Source organism: Fusarium oxysporum, chromosome 6 (genome assembly GCF_000149955.1).
Source record: "Fusarium oxysporum f. sp. lycopersici 4287 chromosome 6, whole genome shotgun sequence".
Taxonomy (NCBI): Eukaryota; Fungi; Ascomycota; class Sordariomycetes; order Hypocreales; family Nectriaceae; genus Fusarium; species Fusarium oxysporum.
Window position 1 is genome coordinate 4,497,326 of NC_030991.1, and position 17,213 is coordinate 4,514,538.

At 49.8% G+C, this 17,213-nt stretch overlaps 5 protein-coding genes across 6 annotated transcripts; 3 read left to right on the top strand and 2 right to left on the bottom strand.

The window, feature by feature from the left end:
• Positions 1–1,154: 1,154 nt before the first annotated feature.
• FOXG_17112 (uncharacterized protein) lies at positions 1,155–2,303 on the top strand (the record flags this gene model as incomplete). The annotated part of the gene is made up of 1 exon (XM_018397127.1): positions 1,155–2,303. The coding sequence occupies one exon, from the start codon at positions 1,155–1,157 to the stop codon at positions 2,301–2,303; it is 1,149 nt and encodes a 382-aa protein (XP_018257999.1).
• Positions 2,304–5,076: 2,773 nt separating this feature from the next.
• On the bottom strand, positions 5,077–6,228 carry FOXG_17113 (uncharacterized protein; the record flags this gene model as incomplete). Its single annotated transcript, XM_018397128.1, has 3 exons — positions 5,077–5,459; positions 5,518–6,130; positions 6,169–6,228. 3 exons carry the CDS (start codon positions 6,226–6,228, stop codon positions 5,266–5,268), a joined length of 867 nt encoding a protein of 288 aa, XP_018258000.1. The 3' UTR covers positions 5,077–5,265.
• Positions 6,229–9,367: 3,139 nt separating this feature from the next.
• On the bottom strand, positions 9,368–11,129 carry FOXG_17114 (uncharacterized protein). Its single transcript, XM_018397129.1, has 4 exons — positions 10,790–11,129; positions 10,610–10,737; positions 10,154–10,542; positions 9,368–10,101 (listed from the first exon to the last, which is right to left on the bottom strand). Exons 1-4 carry the CDS (start codon positions 10,998–11,000, stop codon positions 9,609–9,611), a joined length of 1,221 nt encoding a protein of 406 aa, XP_018258001.1. The 5' UTR covers positions 11,001–11,129; the 3' UTR covers positions 9,368–9,608.
• Positions 11,130–12,413: 1,284 nt separating this feature from the next.
• Positions 12,414–14,778, top strand: FOXG_17115 (uncharacterized protein). 2 transcript variants are annotated; one of them, XM_018397131.1, is made up of 5 exons: positions 12,414–12,888; positions 12,936–13,183; positions 13,237–13,385; positions 13,436–13,883; positions 13,986–14,753. In XM_018397131.1, exons 1-5 carry the CDS (start codon positions 12,493–12,495, stop codon positions 14,575–14,577), a joined length of 1,833 nt encoding a protein of 610 aa, XP_018258003.1. In that variant the 5' UTR covers positions 12,414–12,492; the 3' UTR covers positions 14,578–14,753. The 2 variants fall into 2 exon arrangements, with proteins under 2 accessions (XP_018258003.1, XP_018258002.1); XM_018397130.1 differs by having other exon boundaries at positions 13,436–14,778.
• Positions 14,779–15,391: 613 nt separating this feature from the next.
• FOXG_22698 (uncharacterized protein) lies at positions 15,392–17,212 on the top strand (the record flags this gene model as incomplete). The annotated part of the gene is made up of 3 exons (XM_018403105.1): positions 15,392–16,514; positions 16,855–17,124; positions 17,172–17,212. The coding sequence occupies 3 exons, from the start codon at positions 15,392–15,394 to the stop codon at positions 17,210–17,212; spliced, it is 1,434 nt and encodes a 477-aa protein (XP_018258004.1).
• Position 17,213: the final 1 nt, after the last annotated feature.

Consider the following 17,213-nt stretch of genomic DNA (forward strand, 5'->3'; position numbering starts at 1 on the left):
GGGTCGTCGATGTAGGGTAGTTGATCACGTCGAGGGTTCAGGTTGATTGATGTAAGTGTATGAGTAATACACCAATCGATCAACCGGTGGGTTTCGGTGTAGTTGATCGGAACCTTGATTTGAGGTAATGCGTAAGAAGGATCCAATCTCCTTTGGCGCAATGCCGGCATTGGTGAGTTGATTGACTGTTATTTCCTCTTGGCGTCATAGCTGACGAAGTGTTGGATGTGCCACTTCACTGAAGCTTGGTTCATGATTGTGCTGACTGAATTGAGGTCCGGGACGATGCCTGAGACTCCATATGGTCTTACACAGGCTTTCCTTTGCTAATACAGAGAAGAGGCATCCTGTACGACGTGTTGTAGTTTGCCGACGGTCTGAAAGGGAGGGAATACGCCCTGCTCCACGGTCACAGTTGAAGATAACGTGAGTTCTTCCATTGGCAGTCTTCGAAGATCTCTTGATCACAAAGGCATAACCTCGTGGCGCTGCCCAAGCATTAATTGCTGAACGTAGTTCCTCCCGTGAGCTGTAGTGGCCTTCAGGAGGAAGAGCATCATCAGGGAATTGACGGTGAATGCCAATTGAGTCCATTATAGTAGAAGAAAAGCACGGCAAGTTGAATTGATGCTGCAGAAACTGTTGATCGTTGAATTGGGGTGCAAATTTACCCCTTTTCCATAAGGCCACCTATGCCTCTTACATGACGGATATTATTCGCACGACCGGTGGTGCGAAGGTCACGTGATCTTAGGTGCACCATCGGTCGTGCAGGTATGGCTTCCCGAAATGGATTGACGAATTACGTAATCAAATCCCGGTGCCGATTAAGTTGAATTGATGTCATCACCAGCATCCCAACAATGAGTTGCCGAAATAGGTAACATTTACCAAGATTGGCAATTGGATAACCAGAATATGTAGTCGTGTAGCCCGGCCACGGTTCCTGCCAAACCTGTGCCGTAGTGAGTACAGCGCTGACACAGCCCCTCTGAGATGCTTACAATTACGCTTAATACTGTGTAGTTATGCTCCTGTGGTGACCGCTGAGGGGCCTGTGTTGGCGAAAGGGATGGTCCCTACCCCTTGGTCAATACCGTTTCACCGGTCCCGACTAGAATTGGGCATGGCAGATAGTGTCAACAGTGCTGAGAATGTGCCAGGCAGATAAATATGCCTCTCCGTCAACCCAGCTCAGTGCCCAAGGACATACCCAATCCTGTGAGGTTTTCAGTACATGGGAGAAGCGGGGTGAGGCCTCGACCAACTACACGTATGAAGTCTGGGTATTGCCTAAGAGTTGCCTGGGTGCGTCAGCCTACGAAGCTCAGATACGATGTCTGGAACATTGGTCTGAACTTCAGACAATCCATGAATCCGAAGTCAATGTTTGGTGTATCCTTCACAATCCACCAAGTGATAGTCAAGACACAGAACTTGGTGTTTTTAAGGATATAATGCATGCAAAAAACCTGGACATGATCTACACGTCTTGGAACAGGAGAGTTCGCAGTGCTACTCATGTTGCTTCGACGCAGCGCAACCCTCTTACGACAATCGACGACGAAATCGGCAGAATTATTACATTTTCACAAGAGAATCCCGACGTACAATTAAAGAAAGTGAAGGATGAGCTATTGCCCTTCCTAGTAGCCACCGTTGCCAAATCTCAAGAAGGCTGGCCACTCAAGGAGTTCTTGAAACGGAAGGGTGAGATCTTCGACGAAGGATCTTTACTACAACTTCATAAGTTTGTGGCGCTCGCCGCACAATTCAAATTACAGTCTGTATCTGCTTTCCAAGCAAGTGGTGAACGGACATCACAGGCATTGTACACGGTAAACTTTCTCCCTGACATGGTTGCCAACGCTACCTACGATACTATCAGGGGTTTCTTTACTCCCGCTGACATGGCGTTGAAACATAAATTAAAGGCTGGGGATAAGAAGGGCCGTTCAGACTCTTACTGCCTGAAGCTAGTGTCATTTGGTGCCGGTGATGCAGCAGAAGGTGGTGCCCTATGGCAGCAATGGGATGATGCCTGCCATGGGGATGAAGACAGAACGGACCACACGTTCATCAATGCAAAAAGGCTTCTCTCCGAAGGTCCCGGACCTATGCTTGGTCAACGAATTATCTTGGCCGCAGCCATGTCGGATCTGGATCGCACCTCGAGCAAGAAGAGGACTGATGCTGGTCTGTACGGTGATGGAACTGGTTTGAGCTTCGAAGACTGGAAGAATTGTCTTGCCTGCCAGAACTATGAAGCCGTTCGATCAAGTTCCGGCAAGTCGAGAAAGTAATGGGGAAAGATGCCGAGTAACAGAGGGTAGCGAGAGGTTCGGAACATGAAGCCGTTACCGAAGAAGATGCGAAGCTCTTGTATCTAGAATGATCTCCTTATGCAAGTAAATTCACCTCAACAGTTCTGAGTCCCGACTGTTCGCAGCATTTCGCTTTGTGATTTTATAATGTTCAAGTTGTTTGTTAGCAAAATCTAGGGCTTCCCCCTACTGCGTTCATCGCCGTGAAGTACGCTTCTTGGGAGGCATGGGAAGCTTCAGAACGATAATGGCCAGAAGAGTGTCCATCATTGTTGGGCGATGGGCTAGGGTCGTCATCGCTTTCGTCAACAGCTTGATGCTTCTTCTCAAACTTGACATGTTTCTCATTGTCCCGGACAGGATCCTGACGGCTTTAATGTCCTTCTTATATGCATCGCGACCGGTCGATCGGCAGTCATTTCGGCGGTCGTCTTGGAGTCGGTCGTCTCGTTCGTGAGACGAGTAATCGGTAGAATTTGAGGATGAAAATGTAGAATGGATCCTTGATCAGACTGCGAGTTAGCGATTTGCGAAATGACAAATCGTCCCTCCCCGCATCGACGGATGAAGTCCGTCAAGCGAGTATCCTCGCTGGGGTAATTGAGAAAACGCTATATTTCGGGATCAATGTTATTGCAGATGGCTGTGATGATCGAGTAGTCGGTGTTTGTATCCAAACTGTTTGGCAAGTCCCAACTTCTGCTATGGCCACTACGTAAGTATGCTTCCTCGACGAACGGCCCGAAGGGTGTACGCATTGTCGTGGAAAGCCGAAAGCAATTCGCCACCTGGCCTTTTTGATTGGCGCGTGGGGTATTCGCAGAAACCATCAATGGAGGAGTTTAATGATTCTCTCATAGGTGTCATGGTTAACAGTCAATGGCCATCCACACATCCATATCAATGCATGTTAACCGGTCAGAAGTGCTCAAGAGGAAGGACTACCATGGGTAGACGAACCAGCCCAATTGACGAGAAGTGGAACTGATAACGCTAAGTTAACAACGGCTAGGGGCTCACAGTGGCTTGGATCCCCAGTTTGGCTTGGGAATCGGTCAGTTGGTGCCAGATTAAGAAGGCCCAGTCGAGTACATACTGACAATATTGTTCGATAGCCTATGGTCACATCCCCACACCTGAAGCCTCGACCAGAGCGCAATTCGGTTGTTATGATGTAGCATGGTTTCGCCGCCCAATTATCCATAAAGTTATCCGATGAGTCAAAATCGATCGGAAACTACCGACGCTATCGGGCCTCACTAAAGGCTCGAGCGCGTCAAGGCCGAAAGTCAACCGGGTGTCACATGCCCTGTTGGATGATCTCGTTCAGACGGATTCGGATCGCTATTGAGACTTGTGTCTGTCGATGACAGCTAGACTACACTCAGAAGGTAACGCTGGCTGAAGTATGAACACCAACTCTTGCTGTGCAGTATCACTCAAGTCGGCCTTTAGTCTTCGCATCGCTCATGATCTGTACATTGTGCTACGAGTTGGTGTTAAAATAGGTCAACAGTACTCACGACCTACTACTGCCGACCTTCAGGAACTGTAGCCACTCATTGCACGTGCGATAGCTAGGAAGAACCTAAGGATTGTGCGAAGACTGACTCAGCCTTCATAGCTGGCGACAGGTGAAGGACTTGATGACCCAACCCCGATCGACTCACTTGGAGGTTCATGGGGGCCCCCATAGCGGCGTTGACTCGAGACAGGCCACTCCAACGACAAGCACATTGGAGCGTCTACGGCAACGCCGACTAGAGATCAACCGACAGATCGCGACGGTATATGGTATCTGGAACAATTTGCGGCTCAAAATACCGCACAAATGAAACGCGGGTGTCGGAAGCGGCAACGCGGATGAGGGCCTGGATCAAAAGATTGAAGAGTTGGCTGAAGGGCTGATTGTTATCATCGCAACGACACTGTTCCTTGAAATAACGTTTGCTCAATCCTTCAGATACACGACCAAGCAAGTAACAAATTCGCAGTTCGAGAATGAAGTCCTTCCTGGGCTGAAGCAGCAGAGCCACGGTCTCTTCCACTAAGCCATTCTAAGAGAAGGAGAGATGCCTTCGATATAATTTGCAATGACATCAAGGAATGTGCATTAAGATGGGATATAAGCTGTAGAGTTATGCGGTGTTGATAGGATAGCATGGAATGAAATATGCGTTGATTGTGGTTCAGTCCGTATAAGTAAAATAGTCAATCACGTTGGTACCAAGACAAGACATGAGAAGCAACCCCCCATGTTGATTTTACCTGTTGTGAGTCCAAACGCATGGTGGGAAGAGAAACATAGGCTCTTCTACACTTTTATATCACAAGCAGTTGGAATTGGTATGTCCTCAACCGATGAGTTTCACATACTCTCACATCTTACACGTCGGTTCATAATGACTCCTTCGAATATTCGACACCTCAGGTCAACACAAAGTAAATCAAGCTATATCAGAGGTCTAAATGCTATGCGCCATATGCTGTTGCCTAAGAACCAAATGGTTAACCCCATGGATGAGTCTCTGTGTCCTTTCCATGGGTACAGCACGATACATATCCCTCGCTTACATAGTTACTCCGAGTGCGCCATTTCTTCAGCCGCGCAAAAAGCGTGGTCGCGTATTAAATCTATGCAGTTCTATGTTCCCCTTATACATGTAAGTGCTGGGTATCTTCATCTGGCGCCACAAAGTGATCCGCCCGTGGTAACGTTAAAGAAAAAAACACTATATAAGCCACGAGGGCATGTGGCGGTTAGCACAATCCCGTACCTGTGACGAGTCCCAAGTATCCATGGATGCTGATTAAACGGAATACCACGTGGCAACGACATTCGTGCATTATAGTTAGCCATCAAACTCTGAACCAAGTATCCAATTGCGTTGTGAGTTCACAGAGTCACGACGTTGGCCGTTGTAGACGGTTGTCGATAACATCAGGACAGTGTATAGGCCTTGCGCTTTCCTTTCCGTGTGGCAGTCATGAGCTTCAGTTCAAGGGGCCAATATTTTTTGGCCTTGCTGTTATAGCTCTCTTGAGGCTTCATGTCATGACGGCACATGGGACACTTTCCTTTGGTGGCGTGGCCATGAATAGACCGGTGCAAGCAAGAAGCGCAATATAGATGACCTGGGGCTATGTTAGTATCTTATCATGAATTTTCAAAACCAGAAGCGAAATTACTTACCACAAACTGTGACTGTCAGGTTAGAGCAGTCGTCCATACAGATGACACATTGAAAGGCAGCAAGCTTGACGCGATCATCCTTTTCTGGCTTTCGGCCTTCCTCGAACACTTCGTTGGTCTCGGTCAGATCGATGGTGTCGAATTTGGCACTGGGTTCAACGTCGATGGGGGAACAAGTATGGCTCGTGCCGAATAGCTCTTCAACATCCATGTCTTTTCTGGTTGCGGGTGACTTTCTCTGTCTCGGCGTCGGTCTTGGGGGGGCCGCGGGTGCAGCAGTCGTTGATGTTCGTCGTCGCTTACTCGCATGCGCTGAACCAGTTCGAGCAGCCGCAGCTGTGGTACTCCGCCGAGTTGCGGGTGGCATAGCTTCGGAAAAGGAGCTTGCGGGACTGTCAAAGAAGAAGTCGTTCTCCTCGAAGGAGTCGAAAACAGGCAGCGATGCTTGAGATTCGCCAGTAGAGTTGCTAGCCGAGGAGAGCTGGGTTGTTGTTCGTTCAGGGCCGAAAGGGTGGAGGATGCAGTTGGTGGACGATAACTCTCGGGCCGTTGTATTTGTAGTGGCGTTGGTGGGTGCGGTGGTGTTGCGGAATGCACGATGCGGCGTGGAAGCCTGAACGGATGATTGAAGGCTTACGCTATGGGACTGACTCGGCCGTGGATCGGGGTTCGTGAACGGTGGGCACGATGAGGGCGACGAAAAATCACCATCAGCAAGGTCGGCGAGGAAATCGTCTTCGATTTCGGAAGCGAGCAGTGAATTCTCTAAGTCGGCGTTATACAAAGACTAGGGGTGGCCATTCTCCCAGGAACCTATTGGCGGAAGCCCAATGTGTGTTGATGATGCGCTCGCTGACTCTCCCTGAGGTGATGTTTGGATATTCTGGGGTGGAGGGGAATGGGAGGGCCTCGGCCGTTGGGTGGTTGTTAACGGGCTTGGAATTCAATGAGTACCATGCAATGTCATCTGTCGTAACATGGGACCTTTTGATTGCGATATGGGGACGTATAGCTTGTCCATTAATGAATTTAGATATGGTGAGGCTAGACTGGCGCAGACTGCGTGCCTTTCCGACTCCTGAGAGACCAGGCAGCTGGTGGAAGCTTGGATATGGAGCGAGATCCATGCCATGCTAATCTCAGAAATATTAGTGGCTGGCAAAGTAAGACGTCTAGGCAGAAGGTCAAACCCCGGATCCAACATACGTGCGCCATGAAAACAACGTCCGGTATCCGTACTTATTAACGTGCCTATCACTATCCGGCATTATCAAAAGCAAATAGTCGTGAAACCGAGGCTCTACCGCTGTCAGACACTATTCTCTTTGTAGTTGACAGGGAGTTCCTGCATCAAAAATGGTTTAGTCTTATCTACACTACGTAGTATCCTCGTGGATAAAACGTCACTCTACTGCTCAAACTTAGCTTCGAAAACTTGATTTCGGTAATAATGGGCCAGCAAGGTTTTTAACCATGCAGCACTTGCAAAGTGTATATCGACCAACTTTACGCATCTTGAGACGTTTTACCACGACGTAGAAGCGGGGTCGCCTGTTGCATGGAGCTACTGAGCAGTTCGCTTGCTCGAGAATGGAGAGCTGGGATTGGACTCTGGCATCAAGGAAGGGGCGAAGTCGACTCAGTTGTCTGTGCCTCAATGTATCCTCTTTGGACAATACGAGGCTGGGAGGCTTCTATCTAAAGGCAGCCGCTAGTGGCAGGGCGCCAATTCCAGCCTAGAGAGAGTGGAGTCATCCGGGTTAGGTGGATGACCCCTGTTTTATGCGGCATCCCTGTCATTGGCCTTGAGTAGGGCTGGCCGCCGACAAGGTCCACGACCTTCACCAATCCTTGCTGTGCTAAGTCGCGGTGGATTTTGAGGCCGGCGCGATCATTTTCGCATTGTTGAGCAAGGCTTGCCGCGAACAGGCCTAGGCATCCATACATTCACGGGAACAAGGTGCCAGGAACACTGTAGTAGCTCATTAGCCAACGATCTCAATCTGAAGTTCAAGCCTTGACGGTTTGCCTGATAGTTATAGGGCTGGCGCCTGCTTCTTCCCAAAATGATCTCGGCCATAAGTATAAGAAGGACGAGTACCATACATCCTTCTTGATAGCCATTGCCCCATTGATCATTTACTCTCTTGACCATCGGAGGTTGTATGTTAGCTATTAGGGACTGAATAACAGGATGCCAGGCCTCCTACGCGGAGGCCCAGCCTGATCTTCACAGCCATGGAGTCACAGCGACGAGGGGGTTGAAAGTTAAAATTGAAGTAGGCCTGGGCCACAGCCGAATCGGTACGCACAGGCGCTCATTATTAGCTGCTCTCCCACCTTCCAAAATCTCAACCGAGTTGCCCGAAAGGAGACGATTGGGTCCTGAGTTCATTTACTTGGTAGGCTTACACGTAGAAGAATAGGTTTGGAACAAAGCCTTTGATACAAGATTGGACTTTGCACTTTTGAAAAGGTTGCCACAACAACTAGGCTGTGCTTTCCTGCTCGGCTTTGCTGAGGGAACTTGGTGTGATTTAGTTGCTCTGGCTTGCCGGCAAAAAAGAGCGCAACAATCTTGTTTGCCTGGCATTATTTCTCAAAGTTGGGGGAGTGGTGACTTTCGTGGCCGTCCCGCACCAATGATGAACGAGGGGATCGCCCAGCCTTCCGCATTAATTGCTTGAATGACAGTAATCCCTTCCCAGCTTCCAGGCTGCACTAATTTCGGTTGTCCACGTCCTTTGCAGCCGTGACGACCATTCGGCTTGCAATCAGACGCAACAGAAAGCCGACCTCGTCAAGTTGCAGATATCAGCAAGGCCGACACCATATTTCGCGATTGTGTTCTCTACGGGCTTAAAACAGTTGCGAACTATGGTTGGATCTTCGCATACGTCTCTTTTATAATCATATTACGAAAAAAACGTGTCTTGAGCTCTTTGCGTCGCTAGATGAAGTTAGAAGCCAGCGCGTGCCGACAGGTGACGCGTTGCGGTCGGCGAGGGGTTGATTGGCCATTTCTTCCACACCACGAAGTCGTGGAGGAAATTCTTCCGTATCTAGGTCAAGAATGAATCGAAATATGATCTCTTCCTCTAGATTAGATATTCGGCATGACTTTGTGATAGTATCGCGCCGAGACTGAATGCCTTTGTGCCGGCGCCATAGTGTGCCATAACCAACCTTATATGCCTTTGCAGCGCGTTTAAGACCTAACTTAGAGTTATTCTGATAGGCATGAAGCGCAAGAAGGATTCTAGCTTCATAATCTTTCTGAGACATGCTTGATGGCGAAGAATCGATTGATTTAGTAGAGAGGATGGGGGATGAGGGATTTATGATCCACTCGCTTATCACGTACGTTAATGGTTTTGGGATTGATATAGGTGATTTTTATATCTCAAGCCCATTTCTTCATGCTGTACGCTGAGCATCATCATTGCGGTGTCACTGATGACATATCAAGCCCTGTGATAGCATTTAATGCCTCTCATGATCAAGGATGCAAAAGGCCAATGATCAAGTGTTTTATGTGAGGGCCACGATGTTGACGCTCATGTTCGTAAGAGCTAGGAACTTTGACATTGTCTGACTTTGCCTATAACACTGGTTTCCGTGAGTTTTAATACTATCCAGAATGGATATAGTAAATGTCGAAGTAGTAAAGCACGTTGATGGTTGACCAATCCATGTCGGCTTGACGGATGGAGTGGTAAGGGCCCAAGGCAAGCCAACCTAGCTTGCTAGGCTGGGCACAAAAGTATGAGACAGCCCCTCACTTTTCTTTTTCCTCACTTATCTTGAGGCCCAAACCAAAAGGTACCAAGTCAAGTCACATCTTGTCGAATCCAGCGATAAATCACTTCCTTGTTGAACCCACTTGTCGAAACCAACAGGTTGTCTATGGCGGCATCTGTTACTCCTAGGCTATGTTGATGCTGGATGTTCGCCTTGATAACGCGGAATTTTCTTTCTATTAAAGGAACTCGAAATGCCAGTGTCTGAAGAAACCGTTTTGCTGCCTGGGACAGCCCTGTGTGATTACGTCCTTTACAATGACATGAATGTATTGTACACACCTCCTACTCCTATCTCAGCCGGATCGAGGGATTCTCTTCAGTATCACTACCAGAGTGCGAACCTGACATGGCTGCGATTCCACTAGCCTTGTTGCTGCCTGTATCCGGCCTTTCACGAAGGCGTTCTTGCGACTCTGGCCTCCCGGTGTCGGACCGGTGTATGTCATCGTCTCCAATCTCGTAGTAACTGTCTCTCAGAGTCAAACTGTCCTTGGGCAGCGGCTTGCGACGCGTGCCACCCGAGCCGCCGATGGTGACGAGGTCATTCGAGCCTCCTATCGGAGGATTGGTTTGGACGCTGAGACCTAGGGCAACCTTGATCCTTGTTGGTAGACGTGACTCTATGACAAGCTTAGGGAGACAAGGCACGCTGAGGATAAAGAAGCCGGCCGTCATCTCTGCCCATGCCCAGAACAGGAGGGGGCCGATGTAGTACATTCTATCTGCCTCCTGGGAGAATGTGACTGTGTGGGAGAGGCGGAAACCCGCTGCGATACATGCACTGTGGGTGTCAGCGACCACTACGCTTCAAGCATAGGGATGGTGGAAATTACATCAAACCAACTCCAAAAATAACTGACACGCCCAGTTTCTTCTGCCAGTTCATATTCAATGCCCAGATGGTCCTTTGTGGCAGCAGCACCATTGCGACGTCGGTGACTACCTGGACGGTGGCAGAGCCAAGCATGACCGAAGGCAGATTGTAGCATTTTGAAGGGACATAGAACTCCCAGATGGCTCGGTGAGGGATGCATTGCATGTTGAGTAGGATGATGCAGGTGATACCCCATACACACTGCAGTCCCCCGAGGACAATGCATCCCCACCACAAGGGGCTTCGGCGCTTGTCACTGGGGACGAAGACGCGGGACCAGTCGAGGAGGATGGCGGTCTTGATGAGCGGGAGAACGACCGAGTAGCAGCAACCGTAGACGAGGATAAGCTGGGTATGGCGAGTTAGGAATTGGTCAAGAGCTAGCGAGCGCCGCTGGAAATGGAGAGATTCTCACGTATAGAGGCCGGACGAGGTCAGCGTTGCGTAGGTGCCACTGGTGGACATAGTAGCCCGGTGCCAGGATCATGGCGTACCCGGCGTACGCAGTACCCCAAAATGCCCCGTAGGCACCAAACATCAACACTGGACACATGTTAGTCTTCGTCTCGTTCGTTCAGCCGGTGTTGTCTTCGACCTTCTTCCCTGTGAATCTTCTTCTCCTTCCACATCCTGATATACGTGCGTAGCAAAAGACATAACGTCGCAATGGCGATACAAAGGGTCGTCACAAACCAGGCTAGGCCATTCCGGTTTGGAGGGTTATCGAAGCTTGCCTCTGCTCCGGGCGGGGGCTGAAGGGCTGGCGCGGCCAACAGAGCCTCAAGCTCCTTTCGTGACATGGACATGTTAGGGTCTTGACGGACTGACCAATTGTTTGCTCAAGAGAAGATCGTAGGCTGACCAAGTCATGACTGAACATCTTCGGAGGCGAGCGTCGGCTCCAGGTCTTATACCGGGCTGCCAAGCCCTGCCAGTCCGTGGGGAAAAGAGACAAGAGAGAAGACCGGCAAGTTTGTGAAAGGTTCCATGGAATCTTGGCATAAACAAGAGTACCGAGCAGTAAATGGATTAGTGGCCTGTCGAGTTCGGACGTTGCATCGCCTCAAGCTCCGGACATGGTTCTGCTTTTGTGTGGAGCACCGTGGCATCCCGTCGAACAAAGCAGTTCGTTTTCGCTTCCATGTACGTATCGCTGCCATGTTGTCATTAGAACGGTGAGGGTCTCAACGCTAGGCGAGCAAAGACAGGCGGCCGTTGCAACGTTCCTCTTAGCCTTGCCTTTGGGCAGGAATTCATAGTGGTTATCGTTAAATGAGGACTGTGACCCCCATGTTTTCTCATGTTGAATTGCTTATTCTTGTCGTGTAGTGGAGACGAAGCTCTTCAGGGGCTGGCCAGCTCTACAGTCTTAAGGCAGCTAGTCTTTGCTAGGATAAGCGCTACTGCGGATCTACAGTTCGGTTCGTTCCCCGGCGGCCAGCAATGGCCTTCCGTGCCCTTAAACGGTACAGCGCCATATGGACGGCCACTCACCCGTTTCCGCAGGCGTCTGAAGGACCCTAGACGAGTGATGACGGACGGCGGGTCCTGTACCTGACGGTGCCATGTTTCGGCTTCTCGACCGTTGCTTGATGTATCCTCGTGAAGGCTATAGAGGGGGTATCGAAGCGAGGGCCGTTACAGGTTGTATGCAAGGTGTTATCGGCTTCCCTTTCTGGACTACCATTTCGATGCTCAGTTACTGTTGTTATTATGCGCAGTCATGCCGGGTGCACTTGTGTGTAAGAATTCAGTTGTTAATTATTGTTCTTCTATTCAAGAATCATCAAGGTCTTTTATACTTGAGTTATCCTTGAGTTCTCGAATCTTCTATGTATTATTAACTTTGATCATGATGTGAGGGGAAACCTTGGTACTTCCAACAGTTACTACGTCGTAGAGCACGATATTCAAACAGCCCTTGAAAGTAACGGACAGAGTTTGGCTGAATGTGGATGCGGTGGTCCACGACTCGGTCCATCGGGCAAAGCTCCACTGGCATCCCGCTCCGCCCGGTCATCTTCCAAGCGAGTGACAAAATGTTGCGCTACCGCAAAGTTGGCCCCTCTCATTACATACTTTCAGTATGTACCTGCCTGTCAAAGACCCTTCGCTTAAGGATTCTGGTGTGGATTCAGATGTGGGGCATCCACGTGATGGACACAGTCTGCCTGTTGTTCGCAAGAGGCTTCGACAGTTTAGATTTTGACTTGCATATCCTCTTGGTGCATGCTCGAATCATCGTGATTCGGCCGTTTCTATAAACAGCAGATATCACACACTCATACTGTCTGAAATATGGCTGCCGTGACGACGCCAGTCGTTACTACTCCTCCAGTGGGGGAATACCCCCCGCTCGCCGATCTGCGGAAAATGATGGCTGATCAGCCCTTGCCAGCCGTCGCTCCAGGGACAATCGACGAAGCTTCCATGGCCGGCGAGAAACCGACTCAGGAAGCCCGCGCCGTGCTGGATAGTTTCAACGCTGCTCTGGTTGGCAATCATGGCCCGGCACTCGCAGCCTGCTTCTTCCCGAGCCAAGCTTACTGGAAAGACAACTTGGCGCTGACCTGCCATCTGCGCACCTTGACCACCCCGGGCGTCATTGCAGCCGGCTTGTTGGTGACCAAGGAACTCAGAGGTATCGCGGGAGATCTCAGTGTCGAGGGTACAGCACAATTTCACACCGGCATGGTACGAGAAGCCTGGCCTATTTCAGTGATAAAGCTGACAAAATGTAGCCATTTATCAGCAGCGACTTTGTTTTTCGAACTGTCTCGCCGGCGGCTTCCTGCACTGGAAAAGTCCTTCTCCTACCCACCAAGGATGACAACGAGGTAGTCGAGTGGAAGATTTGGGTTTTGAGTACCCGGCTTGAGAATCTGGATATACATCCCGAGGACGAGTCGCTGCTCAAGAGTCCTAGAAAGCCATTGGACAGCGTGCATGACTTTAGCACGGATGTCTTCATCATTGGAGGTGGTAACGCGTACGTTAAAGCCTGTAACAGTTTGTGGCTACCTCATGCTTACGATTGCACAGCGCCGTTGCCCTCGCCGCTCGCCTCAAGGCACTAGGCGTTGAGAGTGTGATATCCGAGCGGAATGATCAGGTGGGTGACAACTGGGCTCTCCGTTACGATTGCTTGCAGTTCCACGTGCCGACTTCGTTCTGCGATCTGCCCTATATGCGTAAGGCTCCCGCTTGCTGTATATGTACTTGATTCTGACTGGTATCCAAGCCTACGACGAGAAGTTTCGGTCTGGTCTCCTCAGTCGTGATGTCTTGGCCAACCAACTCAAGCGATATGTCGAGGAGTTCCGACTCAACGTCGTTACCGGGTCTGTAATCCAGTGGACAACGTACGACTCCGCGGCCAAACAGTGGAAAATCAAGATCCGCACCCCTGGCGGCGAAAAGATTGCTACGGCTAGACATCTCGTCCAGGCGACCGGCATCGCGTCGCAGAAACCCTACCTGCCGTCAATTGGAGACAAACATATCTACAAAGGCTTCAATTTACACTCTTCGGAGTACAAGAACCCTGCGCAGTTGAGGGAAAAGGGGGTCAAGTCGCTTCTCATTATCGGCTCGGCAAACACCGCCTTTGATATTCTTCAAGATAGCCATGACGACGGCCTCAAGCCCACCATGGTGGTCCGCTCTCACACTTATATCGTCCCCCTAAAGTACGTCACTGACCCGATGAGTCTCGGCGTCTACGACTTTGGTGTTGACGCCGCTGATCGCCTCCTATTGTCGCTACCAGTTAACATCGACGCTGCTCTCAGCAAGAGTCTCTTCACCGCACTCGCAGGTAAGGAACCGGATCGCTATAAGTCCCTTAGCGCTGCTGGCTTCCCTGTTCTTGATAGCACCGACAAGGACTGCGCGCTTGTGCACAACCTGGTTGAGCGAGCTGGTGGTCACTATGTCGACACCGGTGCTACTAGCTTGATTGCAGATGGCAACGTCGGCGTCAAGGCCAACGTTGAGCCAGTAGCCTTCACCGAGACCGGGCTGCGATTCTCGGATGATAGCACACTCGATGCGGATGCCATCATCTGGTGCACCGGCTTCTGCGACAGGAACGTCCGTCAAGTGGCTGCTGAAATCCTCGGAGCAGGCCAGCCTGGTGATAAGGGGGCGGGGATGGGCCCTGAGGATATAGCTGCTCGCATGGATGCCACATGGGGGATCGACTCGGAGGGTGAGATCCGTGGCATGTGGAAGCGACATCTGCACCTTGAAAAGTTTTGGATCATGGGGGGCTACACCCAGCAGCACCGATGGCACTCGTTGACCGTGGCGCTGCAAATCAAGGCCGAACTTGAGGGTTGTTTGCCCGAGGCGTGGCGAGATACTCCAGACCCAATAGAGTAGCGGTGGATGGCGTTGAAATTTTGAAGCAATTGCTTGTAGATAGCGTGATAGTAAGACCTAGTACCAAGCAACAATCCGTACTGCTTGAGAACAGGCTGCTTGTAGAGAGGTCGGAGCTCCGGGTAGTTATTGTTTGTTCTACTTGGAAATATATCCTCACTTTTCGTGCTTGCCTATGGCTTAGGATTTAGGAGGTGTGACAGCAAACAACTGTAATAGGTGATCGAATAACAAGCTTGTGCCAACTTGGCCAATCCACGCGGTCTGAAAGGGCTACGCCATTTGTTTTAATATGTATGAGCCATGAAGTAAATTAAGTGAACTAGCTATTTATAAAATCATGTCTTGCCGACGTTAGCTTCAAAGACCCTCAGCGGCTTCCAGTCGTTCATTCGTGTCTGCGAGCACCATCCCCCGCCACTAATCTGTACCGGTAATCATTCGGAGAAGCAGCTGGGCATCGCATCCTTATCCTCAGTTAAGATGAAGGACCACCTCTTATTGCCCATTCCAGAGATTGAGAACTTCCTTGCATCCATTTCGCGCCCCGGCAGTAATAATGACACCTTAACTTTCTGTCTGATTGCCCACGTCCCATGCCGATGGCCTTCCAGTAGTCCGAACACCAAGTGATAATTTCTAAGTCAAGTTCAATCTCGCAATGATAGAGTCGTGGGTTCAATACAACCTCAACTAATGAATCAAAAAACATATTCATGAGAAATCAGTCTACACATCACTTAAAGCCCTGCTTGAAAGCTATCATTCGGCTGCAAGAGCTTGTTACTCAACCCGCCCAGAAGCTGCATCACGAATGCTTCTGACGATCGGCGGAATCTGGCTAGCTACCGACAAAGCCACATTGCATAGCTACCCCATTCTCAGGGAATACAATGCCGAAGTACCCACTGAGATCTGGCAAGCATTTTTGTTCCAGTCAACGGCAGATATGATAAGACTCCAGCGTCTTGAAACATATCTCATGGGCCGCAAATGGACACCAAGTAAGCCATCCGTGTTCCGCTCTTTTGGCGACAACATGTCTTTTCCCGTGCGATATTTCCAACAGTCGCCAATACTTCAAAGTAAGAAAGCTTCAATCGAGGAGAGGGCTGAATTGGATAAACAACCCAAGATCAGTGAGTTCAATCACCTGAAAGAGAGATACAACGACTTGATGCAACAGTATAACACCACAGTATGCCAAGAAACTTATCAAACTCTACTTGGCGTCAGGTATCCCATACACGACCCCTACCGTCCTCGCTGTTCTTTGGCGCGTCGAATGAACAACCTGCAGATAATGGTCCACGAGTGGCCGCTACCCACTGATACTCTCCAAGCTCAAGCTACAGTCTTTGAACTCGGGATTCCTCACCAATTTGCAAAGTGGCGTGATGTCACGTTTTATTTCATCCATGATGTGCTGTCTTTCAAATCTTTTGGGGAACAGTTCCTTATCAGTTTTCTGGCAATTTCTCTCATTGGTACCATCGCGAAACAAAAAGCATGCCATTCTGCAGGTGGTATCCTCGCTTTTGCTTTGGGCCAGAAGAGATGGATAGTAAGCTATGAAATCACTCCGCACCGGGAGACTGGGACCAAGTTGGCTGTTCCTTTTCGCGTTAAGGATAGCCCAACGCCACGATCAGAGTTCAGCCATCCTGACGTCGTGATGACCCTTACTTGCCTAAGCTACTACTACGGCGGCCTGGACGAAGAAGCTCTATTTTCTGCCTTTTCAATTCTTACCAAATCTGACAATGCCAGAGTGGAATACCATGAGTGGACTGGAACCGCTCCGAACCTGCCATTATCGTTCAGAGCCTTAGAAGGGGTCAATTTACGAGATCGGGTTCAGTTCAAAGAAGAGACATATCCCCATCTTTGCTTCCCTAAGTCGGCGATTGATTACTACCTGAGCCACCTGGTTTCCAGTAAGGAGGCAAAGAGGTTTCCGCATAAGTTATCGGTGTCAGGCGGAGATCTAGCTAAGACTACAGGCAATCCTACTACTGGGTTTAGCGGGGCCAATGATTCCAGATATGTTCTCCCTATGGATATCAAGCAACTAGACCTTCCGGGGTAGGAACAAACGAATGGGCTCGCCCTTAGCCATCTGTTACAATCACAAAATGGGGTCGATTTAGTGCCGCAAGAAGCCAAAAGTACCCCATTCAACAGCCGTATGCTTCTAGATATGATATCGGGAATGAATAAGCAGACACGTGTGATCTTGGGATGTTGGCGCTCAGGTGAATTAGCTCACTAACCTAGAGTTTGCAAAACCGTGGCTGGCTCGTTATCAGGATGATGACAAGACCCAAGCAGTCGTCTCTTTCAATGAAGATGACGAGGCGATTATACTTGATCGCTCAGGCAACGTTGAGGAGCTTGAAACGCCACCATTTGCTGAGCAGACGGATCGATGCCTTAGCTTTCTAGATGAGTCGCATACCAGAGGGACATATCTCAAGCTCCCCCCCCCAAACTATCGCGCAGTAGTCACGTTGGGTGCCCGTTTAACAAAGGATCGACTGGTTCAGGGTATGTGGACACAAGATCCTCCTAGATTTTTGCTAATCCTTTGGCAGCTTGTATGCGAATGCGGAAACTCGGGAAGCTCAAAGCGTAGA

Coding starts and splice junctions, on each gene's coding strand:
- FOXG_17114 (XM_018397129.1), bottom strand. CDS start 11,000: ATGTCCATGTCACGAAAGGAGCTTGAGGCTCTGTTGGCCGCGCCAGCC. Junction 10,543..10,609: donor ACCTCGTCCGGCCTCTATAC/GTGAGAATCTCT, acceptor CGCCATACCCAG/CTTATCCTCGTCTACGGTTG. Junction 10,102..10,153: donor ATTTTTGGAGTTGGTTTGAT/GTAATTTCCACC, acceptor TGACACCCACAG/TGCATGTATCGCAGCGGGTT.
- FOXG_17115 (XM_018397130.1), top strand. CDS start 12,493: ATGGCTGCCGTGACGACGCCAGTCGTTACTACTCCTCCAGTGGGGGAA. Junction 13,184..13,236: donor ATCATTGGAGGTGGTAACGC/GTACGTTAAAGC, acceptor ACGATTGCACAG/CGCCGTTGCCCTCGCCGCTC. Junction 13,386..13,435: donor CTGCGATCTGCCCTATATGC/GTAAGGCTCCCG, acceptor CTGGTATCCAAG/CCTACGACGAGAAGTTTCGG.